Raw genomic sequence first — 25,082 nt, forward strand, 5'->3', positions numbered from 1 at the left:
AGTCCCAATATCTAGATCTTCTCTGGTGTAATGTTTATGAAATTTCCTTAATTCAGGACTGTGACTTTCAGATTTGAATTTCCAAATGAAAGTCTGTTTCTCGTTCCTCAGCCACTTTATAACCAGATGATTCATAGCACAGCAGAAAAGGAAGACGTCTGTCTTCTGATAGGATGTTCACACTATGGTAACCGACATGTAGTTGACTTACTGTTTAGCAAACATATCAGAACTTTTATATTTCTATATTCCAATGGCCCTATGTGTACACATGTGTATGGGCTTTAACTGCCATTGCTGACAGCTTTACTGGTTTCCAGGAATGTATATGTAAACATTCAATGCTACCAGGAGTGTCAAATCATTGTCCATCCAACAGGATAATATTTAGGCAAATTTTAGAGCAAAATCTAAAGAACACATGAGATTGTAAGACCCAGTTATGGGTTGTGGCATTGGCAATAACAGTGGGGGGAAAAAAGAGACATTTGTCGGATACTTACTGAGTATAGATCAGCAGGAATTGGGAATAAATTGGACTTTCTGACAAAGGAGAGAGATATGATGAAGATGACCATGAAGTTGAGGCTTTCTTGCTAGGGTAGGCTGAGGGAGGGCAACAACTGATCTAACAAGATAAATTGGACGCGGGGTGGGGGGGGGTGGTGGTGGTTAGGCAGGGATGTGGAGTGATCTGTTATGAACATTGTATTGGCATATAGGGAGAGATAACAATGGTCTGAATATTATTGTTGCCATTAAAACAGAGAAGAGGGCAACGTTGGCTTTTACAGGATTTCTAAAATGGTGCCAGAATTCACTTTGGTATTGCACTGGTTGTGTGTAGCCTTTGTTTTCAGTAAGTTGCCAGAATTATGCATAAATGTTTGACAAAAGGATTGAAGTAGCTCTCAAGTTGTATTTTAAATGCATAGTTTTGCATTTGATTGCAAATAATAAACTTAGTTTCTTTTCTGTCTTTTCTACTAGGACTTAGAAGAACAGAGTCGCTTGATAGCTGCTTCCAGTAGACCGAACCAAGCCAGTAGTGAGGGGCAGTTTGTTGTCCTTAGCAGTAGCCAGTCAGAAGAGAGTGATTTGGGAGAAGAAGGAAAGAAAAGAGAATCAGAAGCATGAACTTATCCTTGCTTTTGGGTTGGTATTTCCCCCCTTGGAATTTATTGACAGTTTCTGTGGTGAAATGGCACAAGGTAACAACTATGTTGAAATATCAAGGAGACTAAAGTTTATATTTGCTTGTTTGTTTTAACTTCATTTTTAAAAATAAGATTGACCTTGATCACTTAGGTTTGCACTGATTTTTTTTCCCTTAAAAATAATATACTATGCAGTAACATCAAATTCCACATGTCTAAGAGAAACTTGTTCATCTCCTTGAAGTAGATTGCTGAGGAATTATACTTGCTCAAGCCTTTTTTCCTTCAAATTGTGAACTTCTTATCTTGCATTGTAATTGGCTCTGACCATAAGAAAACTTTTATTCTTCAGCTTCAGGTATTCATGGATATGCTCCCTCTTCTCATTAGAAACATTTTTGCTGGCAGTGAGGAAGCTTTTGACTGAATTGATTCAAAACCCTTTATACAAAGAATTCTACAAGTTTGCAAATATTTTAATTATTAAATGTGCAATAGAACTTTTATATAAAATTAGAGAAATTTTAGACTTAAGGTTTCAAATTGTGGCAGGTGGTACTGTGATTTCAGGGCACTTTCTTGGATTGCTCACATTTCTCTGATCTATACCTGATGCCAGTGGGAAAGAAGCATAAGTGTCTTCAGTTCAAGATTGATACAGCCCGTGGCATTTAATTATCACATTCTTAGTTCTCAGGTTGGGACTTGAATTATTGCTGCAGAGCAGTAATGGTTAAAATAAGATTCTGGAATTTATTAAAAGGGATTTTTTTTTTTGTTCAAGTACATTTTAGATTAGGACTTAACATGTAAGATATTGTTACAGGATAACACATCGTATTTTCTGCATTGTGTGAAATAATTTTTATTCAAAATCAAGTGACATTTCAAAAGAAGTTCTATAACCGTTGTTTCCTGCTTAAAGTAAAAAAGCCCAAAGTTTAGTTTAGGAAATGTAATCTTTTAAATTTCAGACTGAAATGCACAGTATTTTCATAATTCCATGTTTTGATAAAATACTGATCACCACTTTATATCCACAAAGGCAAATAATATATGAGAATAATTTGCACTAATTATTGTAAATACTTGTACTCTTCAAATGAGTAAAAGGTCTAATTCCATGAAAGATTGAAAGGAATTGAATGTTTGGTATAAGAGAGTTGACCAAGGAAAGATTTTAGCCTGGTGCCTAGGTTAAAATGACGTTTCCCTATTGCCATGTCAAAACTTTTTTTTTTTCTTTACTCAGATTTTTAATATTGCTGATAGAAATTATGTAAAATTTTTTTTGTTTCACGTGTAAAACTATAAAGAGACAAGTTAAATATATTGAACAAAATACATAGTCATACATCTAAAATTTTCAAGAAATTAGCCACTTCAAGATGGAAAAGCCCATTGTTCTTTGATAGTCTTTTCTTAGTTCTGAATTAGAGATGGCATCTGTTTTAGTCTCTCAATACAATGTGGCTGTTTCACACTGAATGCACACTGTTTTCTGTGGAAGGGAATAATTATATATAGGATCATGATATTCTTTTTATCCACGTGCCAAATGGGAATAATGATTACTTGATAATCATTATTTTGAAGCCTTATGTTACCCAAACATATAGTAACAAAATAGAAATTTATGGAGTACTTTTTGGAGAAAGTTGATTTTGTGCTTACTATAAGGGAATGCTTTCACAATAATTGCTATATGATTCCTTTGGTAGAAGTTGAAATGTCTGTGGTCCGCACCTCACTAGTCATGGCAGGTCCTGCTATTAAGACCTTTTTGAGAATTAGTAAGCTCTCTGTTTAAGTCTTTTGCTTATGTTATTAAGTTGTCAGTTCACTTAATTCAGATGAAACTTACAAGGAAGGTGGTCAGCATTAGGAGGCTGGTACTGTGCCTGGTAACAAGTACAGGGCACAGTTGTTAGTACTCTGGGTCAAAGTGAATGCTGGAGTTAAAGGCACTGGCCAACTTAGGGATGCTGGATAGACCTGTAATTCGTTTTAGGTCATGATTTTGATAGGAATTTATGCAATAACACACCCATGTCCACAGATCAGACCAAAGAGCATTACAACACCAAATAGAAGTCATGTGTGAGATTAACGATTTTAGGTATTTGAACTTTTGGTCCATTGCTATAGAACTATAAGAACTATTCCATACTGCAGATATTTAAGCATCGACTTTAAAAAACTTGCCTTTTTGTTTGAAGTTTCTGCATAATGTTAAAGCTGATCTTGGTCTGTTACTCTTTGAAATCACATCTGGTTCTGAATGCTTTGTGAGGTAGCTTTCTCGGATTCAAACTTACACTTGATGGTTTTTAGAAATTAACAAAACATTCTTTAAAAGAAATTAAGTCTACCTAATTCAGCTATGCACTCTGCTACGTATAGGAACAGTACTTTTCTAACGATGGTAATGAAGTCAGTATATAGGAAACTTAATTACAGCTTTTCCCTTTAAAAATTTTAAAACTTGTTATCAAGGGACTGAACAGAGTCCCCAAAGCCAGTTTAGTTTTTGCCATTTCTACAATGATTAGTTTGTGTTTAATTTCAAAAGCATTTTCAGGCTCTAGGAGTGGTAAAATTATTACTCTTACGCTTGAGAAAAGGATAGTAAGGTATGCATAACATTCTATGTAATGTACAGTCTTGTGTGGTAAAGGCATCTGAGTTAATTTTGAGTTATATGTAGGAACTACAGATATTTAAGATTTGAATCTTATTATAAATGCTGACAGACCCTAAGATCCTGTGTATTGAAAACCTGCTACCTGAATAAAATGAAAATACTAACATTGGTTTTGACTCCAACCTCCTAGCATTCAACTGTACTTTAAATATTCAAACACATTGTAGGAAGCAAGCCTTTCCTTTTATTTTAAGCAAGTTTGGCTTACTCTTCTTTCATGAATTTTGTTCTTCATTAATAACACAAAGATTTGAAACTGGAACTATACTATACTTTTTAACTAGTCTCTTGTGGCTGTACTCATGTAATTTACTTCAGCTAATATGAGAACTGGGGATTAAGTTATAACGTGCAAAACTGCTTTGTATATTTGGTGATTTTGTAATGTTAAGTGAATTAGTTCTTATCTCACTGATATTAATCATGCATATATACAATTAAAATTCATGCTACATTTCCCTTTAGAATTGAAGAACTCAACTTTATGTAACAGTATACATGTGGGGTGGAGAGCTTATTTTTTTCATTTTGTCAAAGTAGGTATTCTCTGATAAGGCTTCAGGAAATATGCTGTTAGGAGATTTTTAATGTATAATAAAGTCCATGATTTTTGTATAGTCTTTTTTGTATGAAGTATTTGATATATACTCAGAATTCTGTTTCTCCAAGTCATTCCAAATGATGCTTGTGAAACAAATAGACTTTTTCTTAATCTGTTATGACACACTATAATTACACATCTAGCCGCACTGCAATTCCATAACAGCTAAAATGAAAGAAAAGGTCACTTAACTGGGAAATAATACTAATTCATCACTAGTGATTTTTTCTCTTAGAAAAATAGGTTTCTCAATCATTATCCTAGAAATGTTACAGACAATATGTACTTGCTATGGTTGGCCCTATTCAAAGAAATACATATATTTTAAAGAGGCAGGTTGTGTACACCAGCTTAAGTGGGCTTGGCCTGTTATTTTAATACTAATACACATTCTTCCCATGTGCTTTTTATACTTTCCTATAGCACTTAAGTTCTTTTCTTCTACTGGAGTATCTGTTCTTAGTTGTTTTGAATTTTATGAAATAATACACTTTTAAAAGGTCCAGGGAGTGGACAAAACTAACTTTAGAATTATGTAATTTCATCTAAATGCATGTATATCCTAAATATATTTGTATATTGACGTACCTATAAGCCACTACTCACTTATAAACAGACCCCACAATTTGATTTAAAAAAATAAAAATTATTCATGCCAGCAAATTTTGCAAGTTTTTAATGTGAACATGTATCATTAAAGTCTATGCTTACTGAATTAGTCTGTATAGCCGTGAATCTTCACATCAGAAAGAAAACCTCTAACTTCAGTCTCCCTAAGATGGACTATATTTTGCTAAGAAAGTATACTAATGCTAAACATAAACAACAGGGCTGTGTTGACTAGGTCTGTGGTGAAAATGGACCCACGTCATCCTACCTACTGTTCTATTCTCCTTGTTGATGTGCCATCTACATTCTACAGAGGTGTGGCTGGATATGTTTCCTCAGTTACTTTCCTCATTTCCTATATAGAAACCTGTACTTCCTGCAACATGGAGCATACAGAAATAAAAATTTAAATTACATTCTATAACTGCTATCACAGTTTTAAGAGGGGAGTTCATAGCAATACAGGCCTCCCTTGAGAAGCAAGAAAAATTTCAAAAAGCCTAACATCTAAAGGAACTAGATAAAGAACAAGCAAAGAATAGAACAGATCAATGAAACTAGGAGCTGGTACTTTGAAAAGAGCAACAAAATGGATAAACCTCTAACCAGACTCATTAAAAAAAAAAATCCAAATAATACCACAGAAATACAATTATAAGAGAATATTATGAAAAATTATATGCTGACAAATTGGACAACCTAGAATAAAGTCCTAGAAACAACCTACCAAAACTGAAGCGGGAAGAAATAGAAAATTTAAACAGACCAATTACCAGCAAAGAGGTTGAATCAGTAGTAAAAAATAAATAATAAATAAATAGACCTCCCCACAAACAAAAGTCAGGACTAGATGGCTTCAGAGGTAATTCTACCAAACATTTACAAAAGAATTAATATGTACTTTTATCAAGCTATTCCAGAAAATAGGAAAACTTCCAAATTCATTCTATGAGGTCAGTATCACCCTGATACCAAAATCAGATAAAGACCACCAAAAAAGTGAACTATAGGCCAGTATCTGATGAACATAGATGCAGAAATTCTCAACAAAATACTAGCAAACAGAATCCAACACTACATTAAAAATCATACACCACAGTTGAGTAGGATTTATTCCTGGGATACAAGTGTGGTTTGATAATCAACATGACACATCACATCAATAAGAGAAAGCAAAAATGCATTTGTATCTATTCATGATAAAAAAATTCTCAGCGGGCAGCCTGGGTGGCCCAGCTGTTTAGCGCTGCCTTCAGCCCAGGGCATGATCCTGGAGACCCGGGATCAAGTCCCACATCAGGCTCCCTGCATGGAGTCTGCTTCTCCCTCTGCCTGTGTCACTGCCTCTCTCCTTCTCTCTCTCTCATGGATAAATAAATAAAATCTTTAAAAAAAATAATTCTCAGCAAAGTCTAGAGGGAACATACCTCAACATAATAAAGACCATATATGAAGAACCCACAGTGAACATCATACTCAAGGGGGAAAAACTGAAAGCTTTCCCCTAAGGCCAGGAACAAGGTAAAGATGTCCACTCTTCATAGTATTGGAAGTCCTAGCCCCAGTGATTAGATGACAATAACAACAAGGATCCATATTGGTAAAGAAGAAGTAAAATTAACAATTTGCAGATGACATGATACTGTATATAGAAAACCCTAAAGACCACCAAAATGCTAGAATTGGTAAATGAGTTCAGGATACAAAATCAATGTACAGAAAGCAGCAGAAATTGACATTAAAAGAAAAGCAAACCACGAAAGAGACTCTTAACAATCGAGAATAAACTGATGGATATCAGAAGGGAGGTGGGTGAGGGAATGGGGTAAATAGGTGCTGGGGATTAAGGAGTACACTTGCGATGAGGGCTTGAGTGATGTATGAATGGAAGTGTTGAGTCACTATATTATACATCTGAAACTAATATTACACTGTATGTTAACTAAGTGGAACATAAGTTTTGAAAAAACCCTCTTATTTACAGTTACACCAAAAATAACAAAATAACTAGGAATAAACTTAACCAAAGAGAGGAAAGACCTGTACTCTATAAAACATTGATGAAAGAAACTAAAGATGACACAAAGAAATGGAAAGACATTGCATGCTCATACATTGGAAGAACAAATACTGTTAAAATATATACTACCAAAAGTAATCTACAGATTTAATGCAATCCCTATCAAAATACAGCATTTTTTATGGAACTAGAACAAACCTAATTTTTTTTTTTTAGAACAAACCTAAAATTTGTGTGGAATCACTAAAGACTCCAAATAGTCAAAGCAATCTTGAAAAAGAAACTTGAAGTATCACAATTTCAGGTTTCAATTTATATTACAAAGCTGTAGTAATCAAAATGGTATGGTACTGGCATAAAAACACATAGCTCAATGAAACAGAGTAGAAAACCCATAAATAAACCCATAATTTTAAGGTCAATTAATCTTTGACAAAAGAGGCAAGAATATACAATGGGGAAAAGACAGTCTCTTCAAATGGTGTTGGGAAAACTGGACTACTTTCTGACACCATATACAAAAATAAAATGGATTAAGAACCTAAATGTGAGATCTGAAACTACAAATCCTACAAGAGGGCACAGGTAGTAATATTGCTGACATCAGCCATAGCAACATTTTGCTAGATATGTCTCCTGAGGCAAGGGAAACAAGCAAAATAAATAAACCATTGCTACTACATCAAAATAAAAAGATAAACCACAAAGGGAACAATCATCAAACTAAATGGCAACCTACTGAATGGGAGAAGATATTTGCAAATGACACATCCAATAAAGGGTTAGTATCAAAATATATAAAGAACTGATACAACTCAACACCCAAGAAACAAATAATCCAATTAAACAATGGGCAGAAGATATGAACAGACATTTCTCCAAAGAAGACATACAGATGACCAATAGATACATGAAAAGATGCACAACATCACTTATCAGGGAAATGCAATCAAAACTATAATGAGATGCCTCACAGTTGTCAGAATGGCTAAAATAAAAAACAAGTGTCGGCGAGGATGTGGAGAAAACTGAACTGTTGGTGCAAATGAAAACTGGGGCAGTCACTGTGGAAAACAGTATGGGGGTTCCTCAAAAACTTAAAAATAGAACTATATGATCCAGTAATCACACTACTAGGTATTTACCTCCAAAATATAAAAACTCTAATTCAAAGGGATACACGCTCCCCAACTTATTGCAGCATTATTTACAATAGCCAAATTATGGAAGCAGCCCAAAAGTCCATCAATAGATAAACAAGAGGTGGTAAACATACACAATGGAATATTATTCAGCTATTAAAAAAGAACGAAATCTTGCCATTTGCAACAACATGGATGGATCAAGAGAATATAACACTGAGCGAAATAAGTCAGAGAAAGACAAATACCATGTGATTTTACCCATATGTGGAACTTAACAAATGAGCAAAGGGAAAAAAGCCAAGGAATAGACTTTTGACTAGAGAAAACAAACTGATGGTTACCGGAAGGGAGGTGGAGGGGGGGTGGGTTAAATAGGTGATGGGGATTAAGGAATGCACTTATGATGAGCACTGGATAATGTATAGAAGAGTTGGATCATTATATTGTACACCTGAAAGTAATATAACACTGTATGTTAACTATATGGCATTAACATAAATATAACTGCTTCTGTCCGTGAGCCCCTCTTGTGGGTTTAGTACTGTACTGGGTTCAGTACAGAATCACTAAGCCATTTGAAAACACTTGACTTCTGTCTCAGTGGTAACATTAACCAATAAGTGGTAACCTTCAGCCAGAGTTCTGTGGAAAGAACGACTGCATGTTTCCCATTAATGATGACATTGCAAATGAAAGTTCTATTTCAGTTAACCGAAACCCCCTATTTCTGTGCAGGACTGTAAACAGGCACTTAAACTGGCCTTTGGACTTTTGCACAAGAACAGCTCATTTGTAGGTCACGTACTGGGGTCCGTATTTTATTCAATGTAATTCCTAAGACATTTTATGTATGTACTTCTCTATAAAAAGAATTACTGTTAATAATTATCCTGAATTATTTGAGGTAGCATCTATTGTTTTGACATTTAGAAATATAGATTCATACATTTAATGTAAAATCAATACAGAATGAGCACTGATGTATGTCTCTTAGTTGAAATTTTACAGTTTGGGTTTAGTTTTTTAATTTACTTTGAGGGGAGGAGTATTTTTTTAAACTGCCTGTCAGATTGTTCTTGAAAAGCAATATGAGGAATTTTTTTTTAAGTAGGCTCCATGTCCAGCGTGGAACCCAACACTGGGCTTGAATTCATGATCCTGAGATCAAGACCTGAGCTGAGATCAAGTGTCGGACACTTAACTGAGCCACCCAGGCCCCCTGAGAAGCAAAATTAAGCATATTAAGAAAATATTAATATCATATTTCAAAAGAATGTAGACTGCTTTGAGATTTTGGTTGCTAGGTAAAGTGAGAAATAATGAATCATGTAACAAGTCAAACTTTAAGAAATACAGCTTACAGAATTATACCTCTTCATCCAGAATGGTTTGACTACCAGGTTCCTGTGAAAATTCCTTGTCCATAAAGGTCGTATTCTTTGTAAAGGACATATGCTTTGAGACGGTTTGGTAACGGAAGGAAGGACATGAAGACCGGGCAGCGCAGACGTAAGCGCCCCATACACCGCCGGATCTTCAGGCGACACAGATGTCTGAGGGGTCGAGGGTTTGCTGAAATGAGAGAAACACGCGTTACCCGAAGGAAAAAGAGTTGCTTCATTTTTTTAGTGATCTTAGGGTTTGGTCAGCAAATGTGTGTTAAACCAAAATTTTCATTTGCAGTGTCTAAATGGAAAAAGTTCACAGGGAACCACAGCCTTTCCCTTCTCCTTGCAGCCCTTCTACTGACGTGATTACAGAACCTGGCCAATTTAAGAACCCAAAGGCCGGCATCAGTGTTGGGTCTGAAGTCCTTAAATCTACATGTATTCACCACCCCGTCAGGGTCAGCCTGGGAACTAAAGACCACCACCTTGTGGGGAAACTAGAAAGAAATTCTTGACTTCTGTGCCACTGTGAAAGAATGTGGTTTGAAGGGTCATTCAGTATTATCTGCAGGTTTCAATCTTCATTTCTCATCCATGTTTTCATTACCATTTCATAGCTGCTAATCACTATATCTACAGTGTTCCATACGATTAGGAGAAAGCTATCACCTACCATATAATATGTGATTACCTGACAGAGTTCATCTATGGGGAATGGGGTTAAGTACAAATTAAGTTATAAATAGTTACTGTTTTTAGATAGGAATATATAGTATTTTCCTTGCTTTCTTTAGGTAAAGCTTTTTTTAAAAAAATATTTTATTTATTTACTCATGAGAGGCACACAGAGAGAGAGGCAGAGACACAGGCAGAGGGAGAAGCAGGCTCCATACAGAAAGCCTGATATGGGACTAGATCCCTGGACCTCGGGATCATGACCTGAACCAAAGGCAGACACACAACTGCTGAGCACCCAGGCATTCCATAGGTAAGGCTTTTAGCCAGAAAAGAGTGTTTTTTTACAAAGCAAATAAGAGGGACGCCTGAGTGGCTCAGTGGTTGAGCGTCTCCTTTCGGCTCAGGGCGTGATGCTGGGGTCCCAGGATCGAGTCCTGCATTGGGTTCCCTGCGAGGAGCCTGCTTCTTCCTCTGCCTGTGTCTCTGCCTGTGTCTCTCATAAATAAATAAATAAAATCTTTTTAAAAAACAAAAAAGCAAAGCAAATAAGAATGTAAAAACCCAATAGAAATTTTTTTGGTAAGAATCTTCTAAAAGAAAGAAAAATACTCACTCAAGATAAAATGGATTTCTGACCAGAGCCCCTGTTTTTGGAGCACAGCTTTCAACTTTGAACAGATTTGAACTTGATCAACGTAATCAAGCATCACTCGAACAACCTTTCCAGAGAGATGTTGCAGCCACGACAATGTTATTACTTCACAGAACTGGGGGAGAAAATTGGAACTATGAAAGTAAATGAAAAACTTAAGTATCTATGTGGTTTAGAACACTAAACTCACAGTCAAGAACCAACGTCTCAAGTCCCTCATTTATAAATTAAGGCATTGAACAAGGAAATTTTTGTTGTTGTTGTTGTTGTTTTTTGGAAATTTTTTTAAGATTAATTTATTCTAGGGTGGGGAGGGGCGGAGGGAGAGAGAATCATCAAGCAGACTCCCCACTGAGCATGGAGCCTGCCGTGGGGCTTGATCCTAGGACCCTGAGATCATGACCTGAGCTGAAATCAAGAGTTGGCTGCTTAACTGACTGAGTTACCCAGGCGCCCCAAGGACCTTAGTCCTTAGGTCTCACATTTGAAGATCTATTTACTATTGTATCTTCAGAACTATGTAAGATGTAAACAAGATGTGAAAGAAATAGTTACCTAATACCTGTTGTCTCCTTTGGTTGGCCACAGGGCTTCTTGGAATAAAGATTACCTTTCCAGCTTCTTTGCCCCTAGACGCAGCCACCTAAGTTCTAGCTAGTGAAATGTGAGTGGAAGTGTGAGCAATGCCCAGAATGCACTTAGAGCAAGGTGTGTGCTGCTGCTTCCTGCCTCTCTCCTTGCTGGCTGGGTTGTGGACACAAGTTTCTCCTGTGATCATGGAGCTCTCCAGTTAGAAGGCTGTTTACCTCTGGCCTTTATTTATATGAGAGAGGAATGAGCCATCTTATTATTTTTTTAAAAATTTTTTTATTTATTTGAGAGCATGAGTGAGAGAGCACAAGCAGGGGGAGCAGCAGGAGGAGAGGGAAAAGCAGATTCCCTGCTGAGCAGGGAGCCCAAGCGGGGCTCGATCCCAGGACCATGACCTGAGCTGAAGGCAGACACTTAACCAACTGAGCCACCCAGGCACCCTGAGCCATCTTATTAAAACCACTCATTTTGGGTTTTCTGTCATTCATCACCTATGCCTCATGCCTGAAGGAAAGAATAGTTTCTGTCTGTAGGTAATTTATACACCTCTAGCGAGGTGCCCATGAAAGAAGTTAAATAGTATAAAATAAAAAGTCAGGAAATAGTACAAGATGATCTATACCTAAATGCCTTCTCCCACATTAATCATAACCTAAAAGTAGTATGCAATATTAAAACAAGATGTTGTCTTTCACTTTTCATAATTGATTCAAAATGCTTTCTCCATTCCTTTTTTTTGTTCTGATTTCACTATGGACTCAGGTATTCTAATATATCTACTCTGCTAAGCACAGATCTCTAAGCTGAGGGGAGTGGTGCATAGGAGTTTACACTGATGTCTTTGTGGAGGAGACACATCATCAGAAAGTGTTCTACAGATCATTTTGGCAAGTGGTAAGTGCAGCAGCAGCAGATTAGGGAGGACACCCACCTTAGATAAGGTGGACAGGAAAGGAGGGGCCTCTCTGAGGGGGTAACACTTGAAACCTGAAGGATGCCAGCTTTTTGAGAAATCAGGGGTATACGCTCTGGTTTGGGGAAGTAGACGTGACCAGGTAGGGGGGGAATGGGAGGCTGGTATGATGAAAGCCAACAGGAAGATGTCTCAAGAAGGAGGTGGTCAACTATTTATGGTGATTCCCTTTTCAACAAAAAGGTGACCAAAAAGGGGCACCTGGGTGGCTTGGTTGGGTGTCTTCCTTTGGCTGAGGTCATGATCTCAAGGTCCTGTGATCAAGTCCTGTGTTGTCCGACTCTCCACTTAGTAGGGAGTCTGCTGCTCTCTCTGCCCTTCCCCCTGCTCGTGCTCTTCTTTCTCTTTCTCTTTCCCAAATAAATCTTTTTTAAAAAAGAAGAAGAAGATGGCCAAAGAAACCTATTTAATCAAATTTTAGAGCTAAAAGAGATAGCCAAGAACCGAGGGGGTACAGGTATCAGGACCCCAGAAACGTTTTAGCTGGGTAACTCCCCCCTTCAAAGAAAAAGCATATCTAGTTAATAAGATGGCACTGGTTCTTTAAAACTTTACTCAGATGCCACTTCATTTGGTGAAACTCCTTAGGTAAAGTCAAATCACTTTTCCCTCTGAACAGTTTCTGTACCTTTACGTCTACTACTGTGTCTACTTCACATGTATTTATCCTGTTAAAGTCTTTTTAGCTGTGAGCTGCTGGAGAGAATGGATAGACCGTGACCTACTGCTGTAGTTCAGGGCCACCAAGAGCGACTGTGCACGTGGATACGGACAGTACTGTGCACTCACCATGGTATCTTTGATGACTGTAGATGTCCAGCCTTCAAAGGTATAGCAAGGATGAACCTTGTCTCCGTGAGGACAATCAAAGCATCTCTCTGTGTCATACCCATAATTCAGTAGCATCCTGAGCATGACTTCATCTTTCAGCGTGTACTGCAGGGCTGACGGGAAATGTAAAGGGTTGACTCTGCAGAAATAATTGACGTTGGCTCCGTGCCGTAGCAGCAGACTCACCAGCTCATAGTTGCCCATCCTCAGGGCTATCTGGAGGCAGTTAACAGGGTCTTGGTTAGGCAGAGCTCCAGCACTTAGAAGCAGCTTCACTGAAGAGAGGTCACCGTTTGACACCGCAAAATACAACGCTGACTTCCTGTGGTCGTCATAGTGTTTGCGGATTCTCTGGTCTAGCATGAAGTTCACATCGAATCCCGCCTGGATGAGGAGCTCCAGGCATTGGGGATGCGCTCCTGCTGCCGCACAGTGCACAGGACTGATCCCGCTCTGCTTAATGGCAGCAAGATCCGTGACTGGAACCAAAAGCTTTAGGGCTCTGAGAAAGAATTTCAAAGTGCGTTAAAAAAACAAAACAAAACAAAAAAAACTGTCTTGGTTAAGATGCAGCAGTAACCTGTTTACGATGGTTTTATACTAGTACCAGATGGTATTAGTATCAGGTGGCATTTAGAACTCCCAGCCGAAAAGTGCTTAATTCCTGCATCCAAAAGCTCAGATACTTAGTACTAAGTTGAATGAAACTACCGTTTAGATATAAAACTCAGAATTTGTCTAAGCAGGGAGACCTGAGTGTCCCCGTATTGCCTAAAGACCTGATAATAAAGTACTTTTATATCTCGCTCCTGGCTACAGAGGATGCCTGGCTTCACTGACTGGTTGAGTTTCTTATCTTAGAAGGGGTGCTGGAATTATAGGATCAGAGATGAAGAATATAAAGTTCCCAGAAGCTGCTCTGAAACCCTCCCCCTACCGTAGCTATTACTATTTCTCAATAATGTAAATGAACTTACAACAGGTGGCCTCTGTCAGCTGCCACATGAATGGGCAGGTGGCCTGAATTCTTAGGGACGTTGGCATCAGCTCCATGCTCTAGCAAAAGGGCCACAGAGTCTGGATTTCCTCCACTAGCGGCTTCAAGTAAGATGGACGAGGAGTCAGAGGCCTGAGCAAGAGCATTAGCTCCTAAAAGGAGAAAAAGGTCTTGTTTTGCAAAAGAGTCTTTTCCACTGTCTTAAGCATTCTTAATATATTGGCACTACCAAAAAGCAATTATTAAGGAGCCATTTTAGCAAAGCACTAAAAGAAATAAAAAATGTACCTCCTGCTCTCAGCTAGTTTATAATGCAGTTGGGCAAGGAAGAAATGATGCAAGCAGTCTCTAAATTTTAATGAGGAGGCTGACAGAGTACTTCTATGTTATTTGTTTGGGACTTGAAAATCCCAGGAGAAGCGAGGTTACAAAAGGTGATTTTATTTCCAGACCAGCCTATGAAAGCCCACCTACCCCATACTTCTATGTAGGATGGTACCACCCATCCTGTTGGACCATGCCATCTAGTGTTATGGCATTTGTTCTGGTGTAACATGTTCTTAGGGGGCTGTTTGTAGTAAGCTACAATGTAGTTGTTTGTAGCTGAAGTTCGGGACTTACAGTTAACAGGATAAATTGTAGTGCCCAGTAGGCTGAGTGTCATGTGATGGTGTGGATGGTAAGAGGACAGGTGTAGGCAAAATGTCCTCTAAAAGATCTCAGTTCTGACTCTGGGAAACAAAGGGTTGCAGAGGTGGAGGCAGGTGGGGGGAAGGGTGACTAGGTGATGGGCACTAAGGAGGGCACTTGATGGGATAAGCACTGGGTGTTACACTGTATGTTGACAAATTGAATTTAAATTTTAAAAAGGAGAAAAAGATTATAGACATTAAAAAAAAAAAGAAAAAAGATCTCAGTTTTGGATTCGGAGGGGAGCTGGATGGTGATGGAAGGAGAAATGAATTTTGGGTCAATTGGAGAAGGCCTCTCAGTAAAATGGGTTTTGAAAAAACATTCTGGGCACATTCACAGCTCATATCAAACAGATGTAGTAGCTTTAAATTAGTAGAGACTCCACAGTCATCAGAATATAGTGGCTGCCCAAGAACTCCATTCCTAGAATACATGAAGAAAAGTCTAATCAGCCTCCATGGAAAGAGTGCTCACTATGTACAGGTTCCTCTGTATGCATAATTTCTAAACTTCACATCAACCCTAACAATGAGATGCTAGTATCTTCATTTTAAAGATGAAAAAACTGAGGCTCGTTGAGGTTTGAGTAACTTTCCCCAGAGATGCACAGCTGGTAAGCAAGGTAGTCAGGATTCACATACAGGTAGTCCAGATCCAGGGCCCATTTCTATGATGCCATGTTATCACTCTGGTAATGCAGGGTGGTAAAGTAGTATGACTTGGAATGAGACAGACATGGGTTCAAATCTTGGTTCTGTCATTTACTACCTATGTCACTTTGTATAAATTACTTCATAAGGGAGTAACCTCAGGGAAATACCTTATTGAGGTCAACTGATGCTGGTTTCTTGAAAGAGTTAAGAATTGAAAATCTGGTGCCTCTCCTCTTTATATTTTAATCAATGATCTACATAAAAGGTGACTCTTTGTGTAGATTAAAGATCCAATGTTTTTGTTATTCTAGCTAATGACTCTAGACATTGCTGATATTGCTCATTTAAAACACCTTATTTAAATTGTCTTATGGCTATTGGGAACTACAAAGTCCCCCTCACCACCCCATATGATGGGAAAGTTTCAGGTAAGTCTAGAAAGCAGAAAGTCGTTCTTAAAAATAGGAGTCCCTATATTCTAGAATATTGGAGATCAGGACCATGTATTATTAAAAAAGAAATAAGGCTTCTGTACATAAACAGGAAGGAGAATAAAGAAGGTAAATCTAATATTGGGACTTTATTAAATCTTGGTAAGGATTTGCTTCTTTGACACAAAGCTCTAGATACTACATTACTTCATCAGTGGGGGGGGGGGGGGTGTCTTGGCCTCAAAGACAATAAATGCCAAAGTTCTCTTAGCCAGGGTCTCTGCCAGTTAAACTAGGATCTTGAATTGGGGGGGGGGGGGGGTTAAAGGGAAGTCCTGCAATTGGTACCACCCGTAACCCTCTATCCTTAGATGTAAAATGAAGATAGTGCCTACTTCACAGGGTTTTAGAAGATCACATGAAGCAGCAGTTAGCTTAATGTCTGGTGCTTAGAAAATACTCAATAAATATAAGTTGCCTTCCCCTTTTCTCAGTTGTGGTTATTACTGGAGAGAGAACTGGGACCCAGAGAGAAGCAACCAAGAACAATTCCTAACTACTGAAGCATCTGGTAACACACTGGACTGCCCTGTGACTTAGCTCAGCAGAGCATGTAGGGGGTGATGTGGGGCCTTTTGTTCTGTGAATCTAGAAAAGGAAAACACACAACAAACAAAAAACCCAACCATCCTCAGCATGGTTAGGGAATATTATGTAAAAGAGTAACCTGCACCCTACTAATTTTAGGGAAATTACTTCACATTGAAGGAGAAATATTCAGTCTCTACTCTAGGCTTTTTAGTAGCCAATGTTCACACATGCTTTCATCAAATATCTGTGTTAGGCTTAAATAAAATGTTAACTTCTATTATTTTGAAGCTCTCCATGAATAGGAGGACGCTTGCATCATGTTACCCCTTGGGAGTGTGCTGACCGTATAGAAAATCTTGCCTTTCTGCAGTAACATCTCCATGATTTCAGTGTGTCCACTCTGGGCAGCAAGAGCAAGGGGAGTGAATCCATAGGAGCTCTGTGGGTCAGGGTATGCCCCAGAAACCAATATCAGCTTCACTATGTCCTGCCTGCCCAGTCTGGCTGCTTCATGGAGAGCTGTCCTCTCGTTGGTACACCGCAGATTGACATCTGCCCCATAGCCAATCAGCAAGGCAGCCATCTCATAGGAGTCACGGAGAACAGCTGGAAATTAGAAGTAAAATAGGCATAATGTTCACCAGGAAATTATGGCCAGGGTATCTTATTAGTCAGGGTCCCTCAGGCTTTTTAAGGAGCACCTCCTACCTACTTCCATGTGCCAGCATTTTGTGCTTAGGGAACAGACTGTAAAATGAAGCTTATATCTAATAATATTAATAGTGTTTTATATCAATAGCCTACTGGCTTTTTTGTAAGCCATGAACAGTTGTCATCTATTGGCTGCTAAGGTGGCTGAAAAACATAAACGTGAAATTTTCATTTATCATTTTTATGTTGCTTCCCTCAAGAAAATGGGAACTTAAGTACCCAATACAGCCCTAGAAATGCTTATTAAGTGCATTAAACAAAGAGAAACAAAACCAGCAATAATCAGGAAATTTTTTTTTTTTTTTTTGAGAGAGAGAGAGAAAGAGAGACTGCACATGTGTGCATGAGCAGAGGGGCAGAGGGAGATAGAGAATCCCAAGCAGGCTCCATCCTCAGCACGGCGCCCAATTTGGGACTCAGTCTCAGGACCCTGAGATCACAACTTGAACCGAAATCAAGAGTCACACACTTACCCAACTGAGCCACCCAGGCGCCCTAGGAAATTATTTTTAACCTCATATTTTGTTAAAATTTTCTAATTGGCTCTTCTGCATTTATGCTGTTATCATTCACATATGGATGATAATCTGCAAGTCCTTGAAGATTCTAAAACAACTTAATGGATCCATCTCTCAGGGTGCCTGGGTGACACAGTCAGTTATGTGACCAACTCTTGGTTTTGGCTCAGGTCATGATGTCAGGGTCCTGGGATCAAGCCCCATGTCTAGCTCCATGCTCAGCCTAGAGTCTGCTTGAGCTTCTCTCTCCCTCCCCCTCTCTGCCCCTATCGCTTATGCCTGTGCTCTCTCTCTCTCAAATAAATAAATCTTTAAAAAATATATGTTCCTATCCATCTCTCTATCCATTTGTTAATTATTGGCACCCACTGTGTGTGAGGAAACTTGCTAGGTGACACATGTTGAATCCGTGTGAATTCTGTTCATAACCATTTTATACTGTGCCATGGAAAGTGCTCTAGAACTGGAAATACAGAGTGCCAAGGGTACCGAGTCTTAACTCATTGAGCTGGCATTAGTGTGCACTTTGATTTTGGGAACTCCTATCCTTTGTTTTAGGAAATCATTTTCTTGGCTTATTCACTGATGATATACCATCTCCATCTTGTCTATTCTCTTTCTAGTATTTCTGAGATTCACATGTTGCTCCCTTTTAGATAGTCTGAGCTTTTTTCTTTTTCTTTCTTATTTCCCATTTCTTATCTTTTTCTGGATGCTTTCATCTCCCAGCATTTGGTTTGAGTTTTATACTTCCACTACCATTTTTAATTTTCAAGAGCATTTTTTGGTTCAATATTTTTGCAATGTCCTGTTATTTCATTACTTCTCACTAAATTTTCTAACATTATCATAATTTCCCCCTACATTGTATTTTCCATAAATAGTCTGTCTCCTTCAAGTTGTTTATCTCTGCTGAAGTCTTTTCTCAGATAGTCATTCTTGTCAGTCTGCTCGTGATTAAGAGTTGGGGACTAGAGCTAATTGGGGATCTTGAACATTGGGAGTAGCTCCTGGACTGTGTTCCTAATTGAGTATTGATATGCCTGGGCCATTTGTTGGGAAGCCCCCAACTTCACTTTCATTATATCAAATTCCCCAGAGAAGCCTCCTCTTGGAAGGCAGAGTTCTGGCTGCCAGCTTTCTAGAATCCTGGTGGAAGAGGAGGGCTGGGAGGTCTCACCTGTGTTTGCTTAATTTCTCCAGTGTTTTCCATCCAGTACTCCCACCATTGCTGAATATCCCCCCAGTCTAGAGAGCCTCTGTTTAAACTGCCCAGAAAATGAACCTCCAGAATTCAGGTGGCATGGAGAGAGGGGTCTCTCTTTGCAGGGCAGATTGGGAGAAGGGATCTGCAGCTATGAGGACTTGTTCCTTAATAGTGTTCCAGCAATTTTCCTATGTTAGCTCCGTGTCCTTCACCGGTGCTCCACAAGGTAACTATTACCCACAACTCCCATACCTTTTGATGTAATTGTGTTGCTTTCTCCACTAGCAAGTTAAGATTTGGCTTTCTTGTCACTGACTACTCATCCACCTGCTCTCCAGGTTTTAAAAAACTATGTTGCTATTGTCTCCTCTCCCGTTCTTTTTTTTTTTATTTTTTTTTATTTTTTTATTTATTTATGATAGTCACAGAGAGAGAGAGAGAGGCAGAGACACAGGCAGAGGGAGAAGCGGGCTCCATGCACCGGGAGCCCGATGTGGGATTCGATCCCGGGTCTCCAGGATCGCGCCCTGGGCCAAAGGCAGGCGCCAAACCGCTGCGCCACCCAGGGATCCCATCCTCTCCCGTTCTTCTCATTGTTTTGTATCTTACCTCTTTTTTTTTTTTTTTAAGGATTTTACTTATTGATTTGAGAGAGAGAACAGCAGGGAGAGCAACAGGCAGATGGAGAGGGAGAAGCAGGCTCCCCACTGAGCAAGGAGTCCAATGCAGGGCTCAATCCCAGGATCCTGGGATCATGACCTAAGCGGTAGGCAGATGCTTAACCAACTGAGCCACCTAGGCACCCCCGTATCTTACCTCTTCTAAACAATGTAAGTATAATTTTAGTGAAGACTCAGGAGGGAGCAAAATCGCTCATTTATATTCAACCTACCATCAGTTGCCTCCTTCTACTCTGTTCACCCCTTATACCCAAATTAACTCGTTAAGCAACCGTGCAAAATGATCACCTAATTGGCAGAGATTCTACACCAGGCCATCCCACAGGCCATTCTATAGAAAACCTCTTGGGGGTCAGGTACCCACATCTGGTCAGGTGGAACCAGGATGGCAGTACGGCAACTATGCACAAAAAGCTGCCTTTCCATTTGCAATGACATGGACGGAGCTAGAGAGTACTATGCTGAGTGAAATCAGGGAAAGATAAATACCGTATGATTTCACTTACATGTGGAATTTAAGAAATAAAACAAATGAGCAAGGGGCGGGGTGGGGGGCACGGAAAAGAGACAAAGGCAAACCAAGAAACAGATTCTTAACTATGCAGAACACACGGATGGTTGCCAGAGAGGAGGGCAGGGATGACATAGGTGAAGGGGATTAAGGAGTGTGCTTGTCGTGATGAGCACCAGGTGTTGTATGGAAGTGCTGACTCGTGATACTGTACATATGAAACTAATATTACACTGTATTTAAATTGGAATTAAAATTTTAAAAAGTTCCCTTTGAAACCTATGGGCATAGGTGACACTCGGAATCACAGACTGTTTTCCAGAGACAAGGTATTAGTTTACCTGTAAGAAGAAGAGAATTGCCTTCAGAATTCTTGGCATTCGGATTGCAGCCATTGAGAAGAAGAAAACTGGCATTTTCTAAGAGGCAAGTGCTGACAGCCAAAAAAAGTGGTGTTTCACCATTGTGGGTGGTTTGTTCCCACACGCTGGGTTTTGAAGCTGAAATAAATCCATTAGACCACACAGGTTAAGATATAGAAATAAGTTTTAAATTTATTTCTCAGAATCATCAGGAAGAGTTATAAAGGGAGCTTACCTTTCAGGGTTATTTCCAAAATGTTCTTGTTTAATTGCACCGCAGCCTTATGCAGAGGAAGCCAGCCCATCCCATCTGCTTCATCAAAAGCAGAATGGTACTTGGTCAAGTGTGACAATGCATCTTCCTTACCTATTAACAAGTCAAATGGGAACAGATTCACATTTGGCACACACAGGAGGCAGCCCAAGCTGCTTCTGAATTCCACCGTCAGGAGAGGACAGAGTTCTACCGCCACGCTTCATGAGAGACACATGAAAATGGCATAGGCATAGGACGAAGCAGCAGTAAGGCCTTTTGCCTAGCGTTCCTCTGTTAGCACCCCCTGCCCCCCATCAGGCCTGCGGCTGCCCCTCCTCATATTGTCATGTACAGACCAACAGCTCACAGCTCAGTTCAGCCCCTACCCGCCCGCCCCGCCCAGGAACTCAGCAGGGCTTTGCTAAATTGTGCCACAGTATTTTCTTATGGGCTCTAGAGAATCATAGGTGGATCTGGGTTGCACAATATTGAGCATTTGGGAGAACCTGCTTCTAGGCTTCCTGAATTTAGCAGGAATAGAATAGGAAGAGTACTTAACTGTCTCTATTGTTTCAATTATCTTCTTGTACTCAGCTCTCAAAAAGTGATGGAAGCTGCATAGAAAACATATATATGTAAGCCCCAAACTGAGGGAAAAACAAAGGCACTTAATAAAAAAACAAAGGGTAAGGGCAATGGTAGTTAGTTGAGGATGAACTGAGGCAGTTACTGAGGCTTCACGGAAATACTTCCAAAATACAGTGTGACCCTAAATGCGCTCCAGGGAAACTGCTCTTCCGGCATTATTCCACCTGTCTCAAGAAGTGTTTCCTAATTCCTTCAAGTGCCTGACCAACTCAGCAAGCTTTCCTAAGTACCACATAACTCTTGCAAGTCCAATGACAGAGATTTGTAGCAATAGTTAATTTTAATTTCTCTGAAACATTTCAATCATCAAAATCTTAATGCCTTTCAACCTAAAATAATGACTTAATTACTGAATGAATTTAAAAATTTTAATCATAAGGTTAAATAACATAATCTAAGAAACCCAACTTCTTTATAAAATTTTAAAGATTATTCCTAAATGTAACACAAAAGTGTAAGAGTGGTGTGGTAAAGAGCACAGACTCTGAAGCCAGACTGCCTGCCTCTCACTTACTAGCCCTGTGACTTTGGGTAACACTTACTTGTCTCCTCATCTCTACGCGGGGATAATAGTACTTACTACATGAGAATTAAAATTTAAATGAGTCAATATTTATGAGATGCTTAAATAGGATGGCACAAAGTGATCAGTCCATGAGTTTGTTACTTAAAAAAAACAAACTATAGTTTTAGGTCAACATCTCTATAATTATAAAATCTCTTGGAGTTAAAATATATTTATTCAGTTTTACCTCCAGCAGGCAAATAGAAATCACCATCCCAAGCAAACAGGGTTTATTACCCTGAAAAACAATAGTAACTAGCCAGAGGTGTGTGTGTGTGGGGGGGGGGATCGGGAATGAGGTTGTAGATCAGCTAGCCAGAGACCATTTGAGCAGGTGTGCCTGGCTGTGAACATTCTACCTCCAGGGCGATTCTTTTCCACCACTGGGGGACCCATGAGTTCCTTTTCTATTGCTGTCATTACAGAACTCTGCATACACACCCTTTGGAAAGGGTTTAAGTTTACATAATTCCTCCTTTGATTTGAATAAAGACTGGACCTGACCTTATCTCCCCACTGAGGTTGAGGATAATTTTCTCTTCGTGTTGGTTGAATTTATGCATTCCCTTGGCTCTGCAAAGACAAGATGCATTCGAGTCCTCTATTCATATCCTCATGTATTTCTTCTCATTTCCAGCCTGCCAGTCCCCAAGCCAGAATTGCTACCAAACTCCTTCAACTGTTTACTCCCTAATTACATCCTGAATTATTTCCAAATTTTCCTGTCTGGCTGGTGAGACATCAAGTCTCATAGGTATTTAAATGAGAGCTCCTTGGATTTTGACCTCCTCTCCTGTTTTTATCATAACACTAGCATCATGCTAATGACAAGTCTCAACTGTTGAATGCTCACATCACATCACCAGTGGGATACAATACCTCTCATCTGCAGGCGCCTGCTGTGTAGTCCCCGGCCGGTGAACATCCTGTAAACTCCACTGGATGATGAGCTGGGTATCAAAGTCCTCATCTGTGTCTTCATCACTGGTATAATTATCCATGTGGAATGCTGACAGATTTAAAGTCAGAATGAATTAAAAATATTTTTCCAGCTGTGAAAACAAGATAATAAAATACTTAAAATTGCAAGTGAAATTCAGAAAACTACAAATTGATAGGATTGATAGATGCTAAATTTAGAAAAAAATACTCATTAAATTTTTCCAATAAATTTAAAATAGTTTTCTGAACCGCCACAAATTTAACATAAATTATAAGTCTCCATGAGCAGCCATTTACTTAAAGCCTATTCAAGAAAAACCACCTTCATATAAAACTTAGGTAGGTGTCATTTTAACTATGAAAATAATGATTTATTTTAGACTTGGCTTAGGAGTTTTTTCTCAGTGAATGTAGCACTTACCCCGAAGGACGTCTTTATGCTGAAAATAACAGTACACACTAAAAACAAACATATTACAGGAATGTGCACTCTCATAATACAGCATATGACAGGAGTAGTGGTAGTAAAAAAACAATGTATTCTATTAGGCAATATCCCAATGGTTTTTAAAAGAACTTTTCCATTTTAGCATAGAATAGGTTTGATCACATACCAAAGACTTTTACCTTCTGTTATATCCTTTAGGAGAGCACGGAAGTTTTCACTGTTAAAGATTAGCACATCAGAATTTTCATTTATATTTAGGATCTCCACTCCCCTGTAGTGACCATTCCATTAATAGCTTTGCTATAAATACCTGATCATAAGACAGTCTGGCATATTCTCCATGGTTTTTTTTTTTTTTTTTATGTGGTTTAGCTCTCTTTGGAAACACGATCTCTTTTCTTCACTGCTATATTCATCAAATTTAAAGGACCAAACATTTTATTCCTGGTATAAAATGCTTTTGCAGGGGGGCATTTTCTGTGTGAAATAAATTCATTCTCTTAAGACTCACGCACATAGCCACTGCAGAACAGAATCAATTTTCCACTTGAGAGGCCAAACATTTTTTTTCTCTGACCGATTTAGCAAAACAACTGTCCCAACAGTCCCAATTCACTGGGTGCTGCACCTACATTTTCTGTAGGTTACAGAGCTGCGGCCTCAAGTGTCCTGGGAATCTCAAGGAAGACATTAATTCCACACAAGATAATAAAATTTCAACTATAGTTTTGTTTCATTGAAATGTTTTAGAATTGTTCATCTATACTAATATTATGAATATATGCTAAATAATAATACTATTAACTATTAAAGTAAGAGACACTTGGCATTTCCAATTAAACAGGAAATCAATGGGTATGTAGGCCTGCCCCCAGCCATCTTTTAAAAAAAATTTTATTTATTTATTTATTCATGAGAGACACACAGAGAGAGGCAGAGACATAGGTGGAGGGAGAAGCAGGCTCCATCTAGGGAGCCCAATGTGGGATTCGATCCCAGGACCCCAGGATCACAACCTGAGCCAAAGGCAGACGCTCAACCACTGAGCAACCCAGGTGCTCCTGCCCCCAGCCATCTTATTGCTTTTGCACAGAAACTATACTATCTGAGTTTCCCCTCCCTTGACACAGGGGTCCTGTGAGAAGTGGAGCTAATGCTGTAAAAGTGTGATGTAAGAGGTTTGTTTCTGGAGTTGTTCTAATATTTTCCTTATTTAGAATCACCTCTGGTAGGTGAGTGCAAAGTCAACTATTACTGAAACTAAGAAATGACTTAACACTTGTGAAAACAAGGTATTTTCTGATATAAGTTTTATCTGGTTAGTTTCCCAAAATCTGTTTTTCACCTATTATCAAATAAATGAAAGTTTCAAAGGTTTTTCATATGCTTTGAAGAAACATTTCTTTTCATGTCTTCTAGAAGGGCTATATTCTAGTCAAGAGTGCTGCATCAGGAATGGTAGACTATTTAAAAGAAAGACTGGGTGGCTCAGTCACTTAGGTATCCAACTCTATCTTAGC

At 38.9% G+C, this 25,082-nt stretch overlaps 2 protein-coding genes across 5 annotated transcripts in view; one reads left to right on the top strand and one right to left on the bottom strand.

Annotated features, from left to right (window-relative positions):
* APPL1 (adaptor protein, phosphotyrosine interacting with PH domain and leucine zipper 1) overlaps positions 1-4,481 on the top strand; it is a 36,831-nt gene extending 32,350 nt beyond the window's left edge. For both annotated transcript variants that reach the window (XM_041761930.1, XM_041761929.1), the window contains one exon: positions 991-4,481. In XM_041761930.1, the coding sequence (XP_041617864.1) occupies positions 991-1,137 (147 nt within the window). In that variant the 3' untranslated portion in view covers positions 1,138-4,481. The remainder of the gene's footprint in view (positions 1-990) is intronic.
* On the bottom strand, positions 1-23,821 carry ASB14 (ankyrin repeat and SOCS box containing 14). 3 transcript variants are annotated; one of them, XM_041761932.1, is made up of 11 exons: positions 23,742-23,821; positions 23,052-23,181; positions 21,518-21,573; positions 20,939-21,070; positions 20,683-20,841; positions 17,075-17,320; positions 14,327-14,498; positions 13,308-13,851; positions 10,916-11,069; positions 9,608-9,808; positions 1-1,068 (listed from the first exon to the last, which is right to left on the bottom strand). In XM_041761932.1, exons 2-10 carry the CDS (start codon positions 23,171-23,173, stop codon positions 9,630-9,632), a joined length of 1,764 nt encoding a protein of 587 aa, XP_041617866.1. In that variant the 5' UTR covers positions 23,174-23,181; positions 23,742-23,821; the 3' UTR covers positions 1-1,068; positions 9,608-9,629. The 3 variants fall into 3 exon arrangements, with proteins under 3 accessions (XP_041617866.1, XP_041617865.1, XP_041617867.1); XM_041761931.1 differs by having other exon boundaries at positions 23,729-23,821; XM_041761933.1 differs by lacking the exon at positions 23,742-23,821 and having other exon boundaries at positions 9,598-9,808; positions 23,052-23,203.
* Between the last annotated feature and the right edge of the window lie 1,261 nt (positions 23,822-25,082).

The sequence above is a fragment of the Vulpes lagopus genome, chromosome 7 (assembly GCF_018345385.1).
Source record: "Vulpes lagopus strain Blue_001 chromosome 7, ASM1834538v1, whole genome shotgun sequence".
In the NCBI taxonomy this organism is placed as follows: domain Eukaryota; kingdom Metazoa; phylum Chordata; class Mammalia; order Carnivora; family Canidae; genus Vulpes; species Vulpes lagopus.

Excerpts from the sequence above, each read along its gene's own strand:
- ASB14 (XM_041761932.1), bottom strand. The coding sequence starts at position 23,173 with ATGGATAATTATACCAGTGATGAAGACACAGATGAGGACTTTGATACC. Across the intron at positions 17,321-20,682 it reads CAATTCTCTTCTTCTTACAG|CTGTTCTCCGTGACTCCTAT; the intron begins GTAAACTAATAC and ends TCTAATTTCCAG. Across the intron at positions 14,499-17,074 it reads GGAGATGTTACTGCAGAAAG|GAGCTAATGCTCTTGCTCAG; the intron begins GCAAGATTTTCT and ends TTCTCCTTTTAG.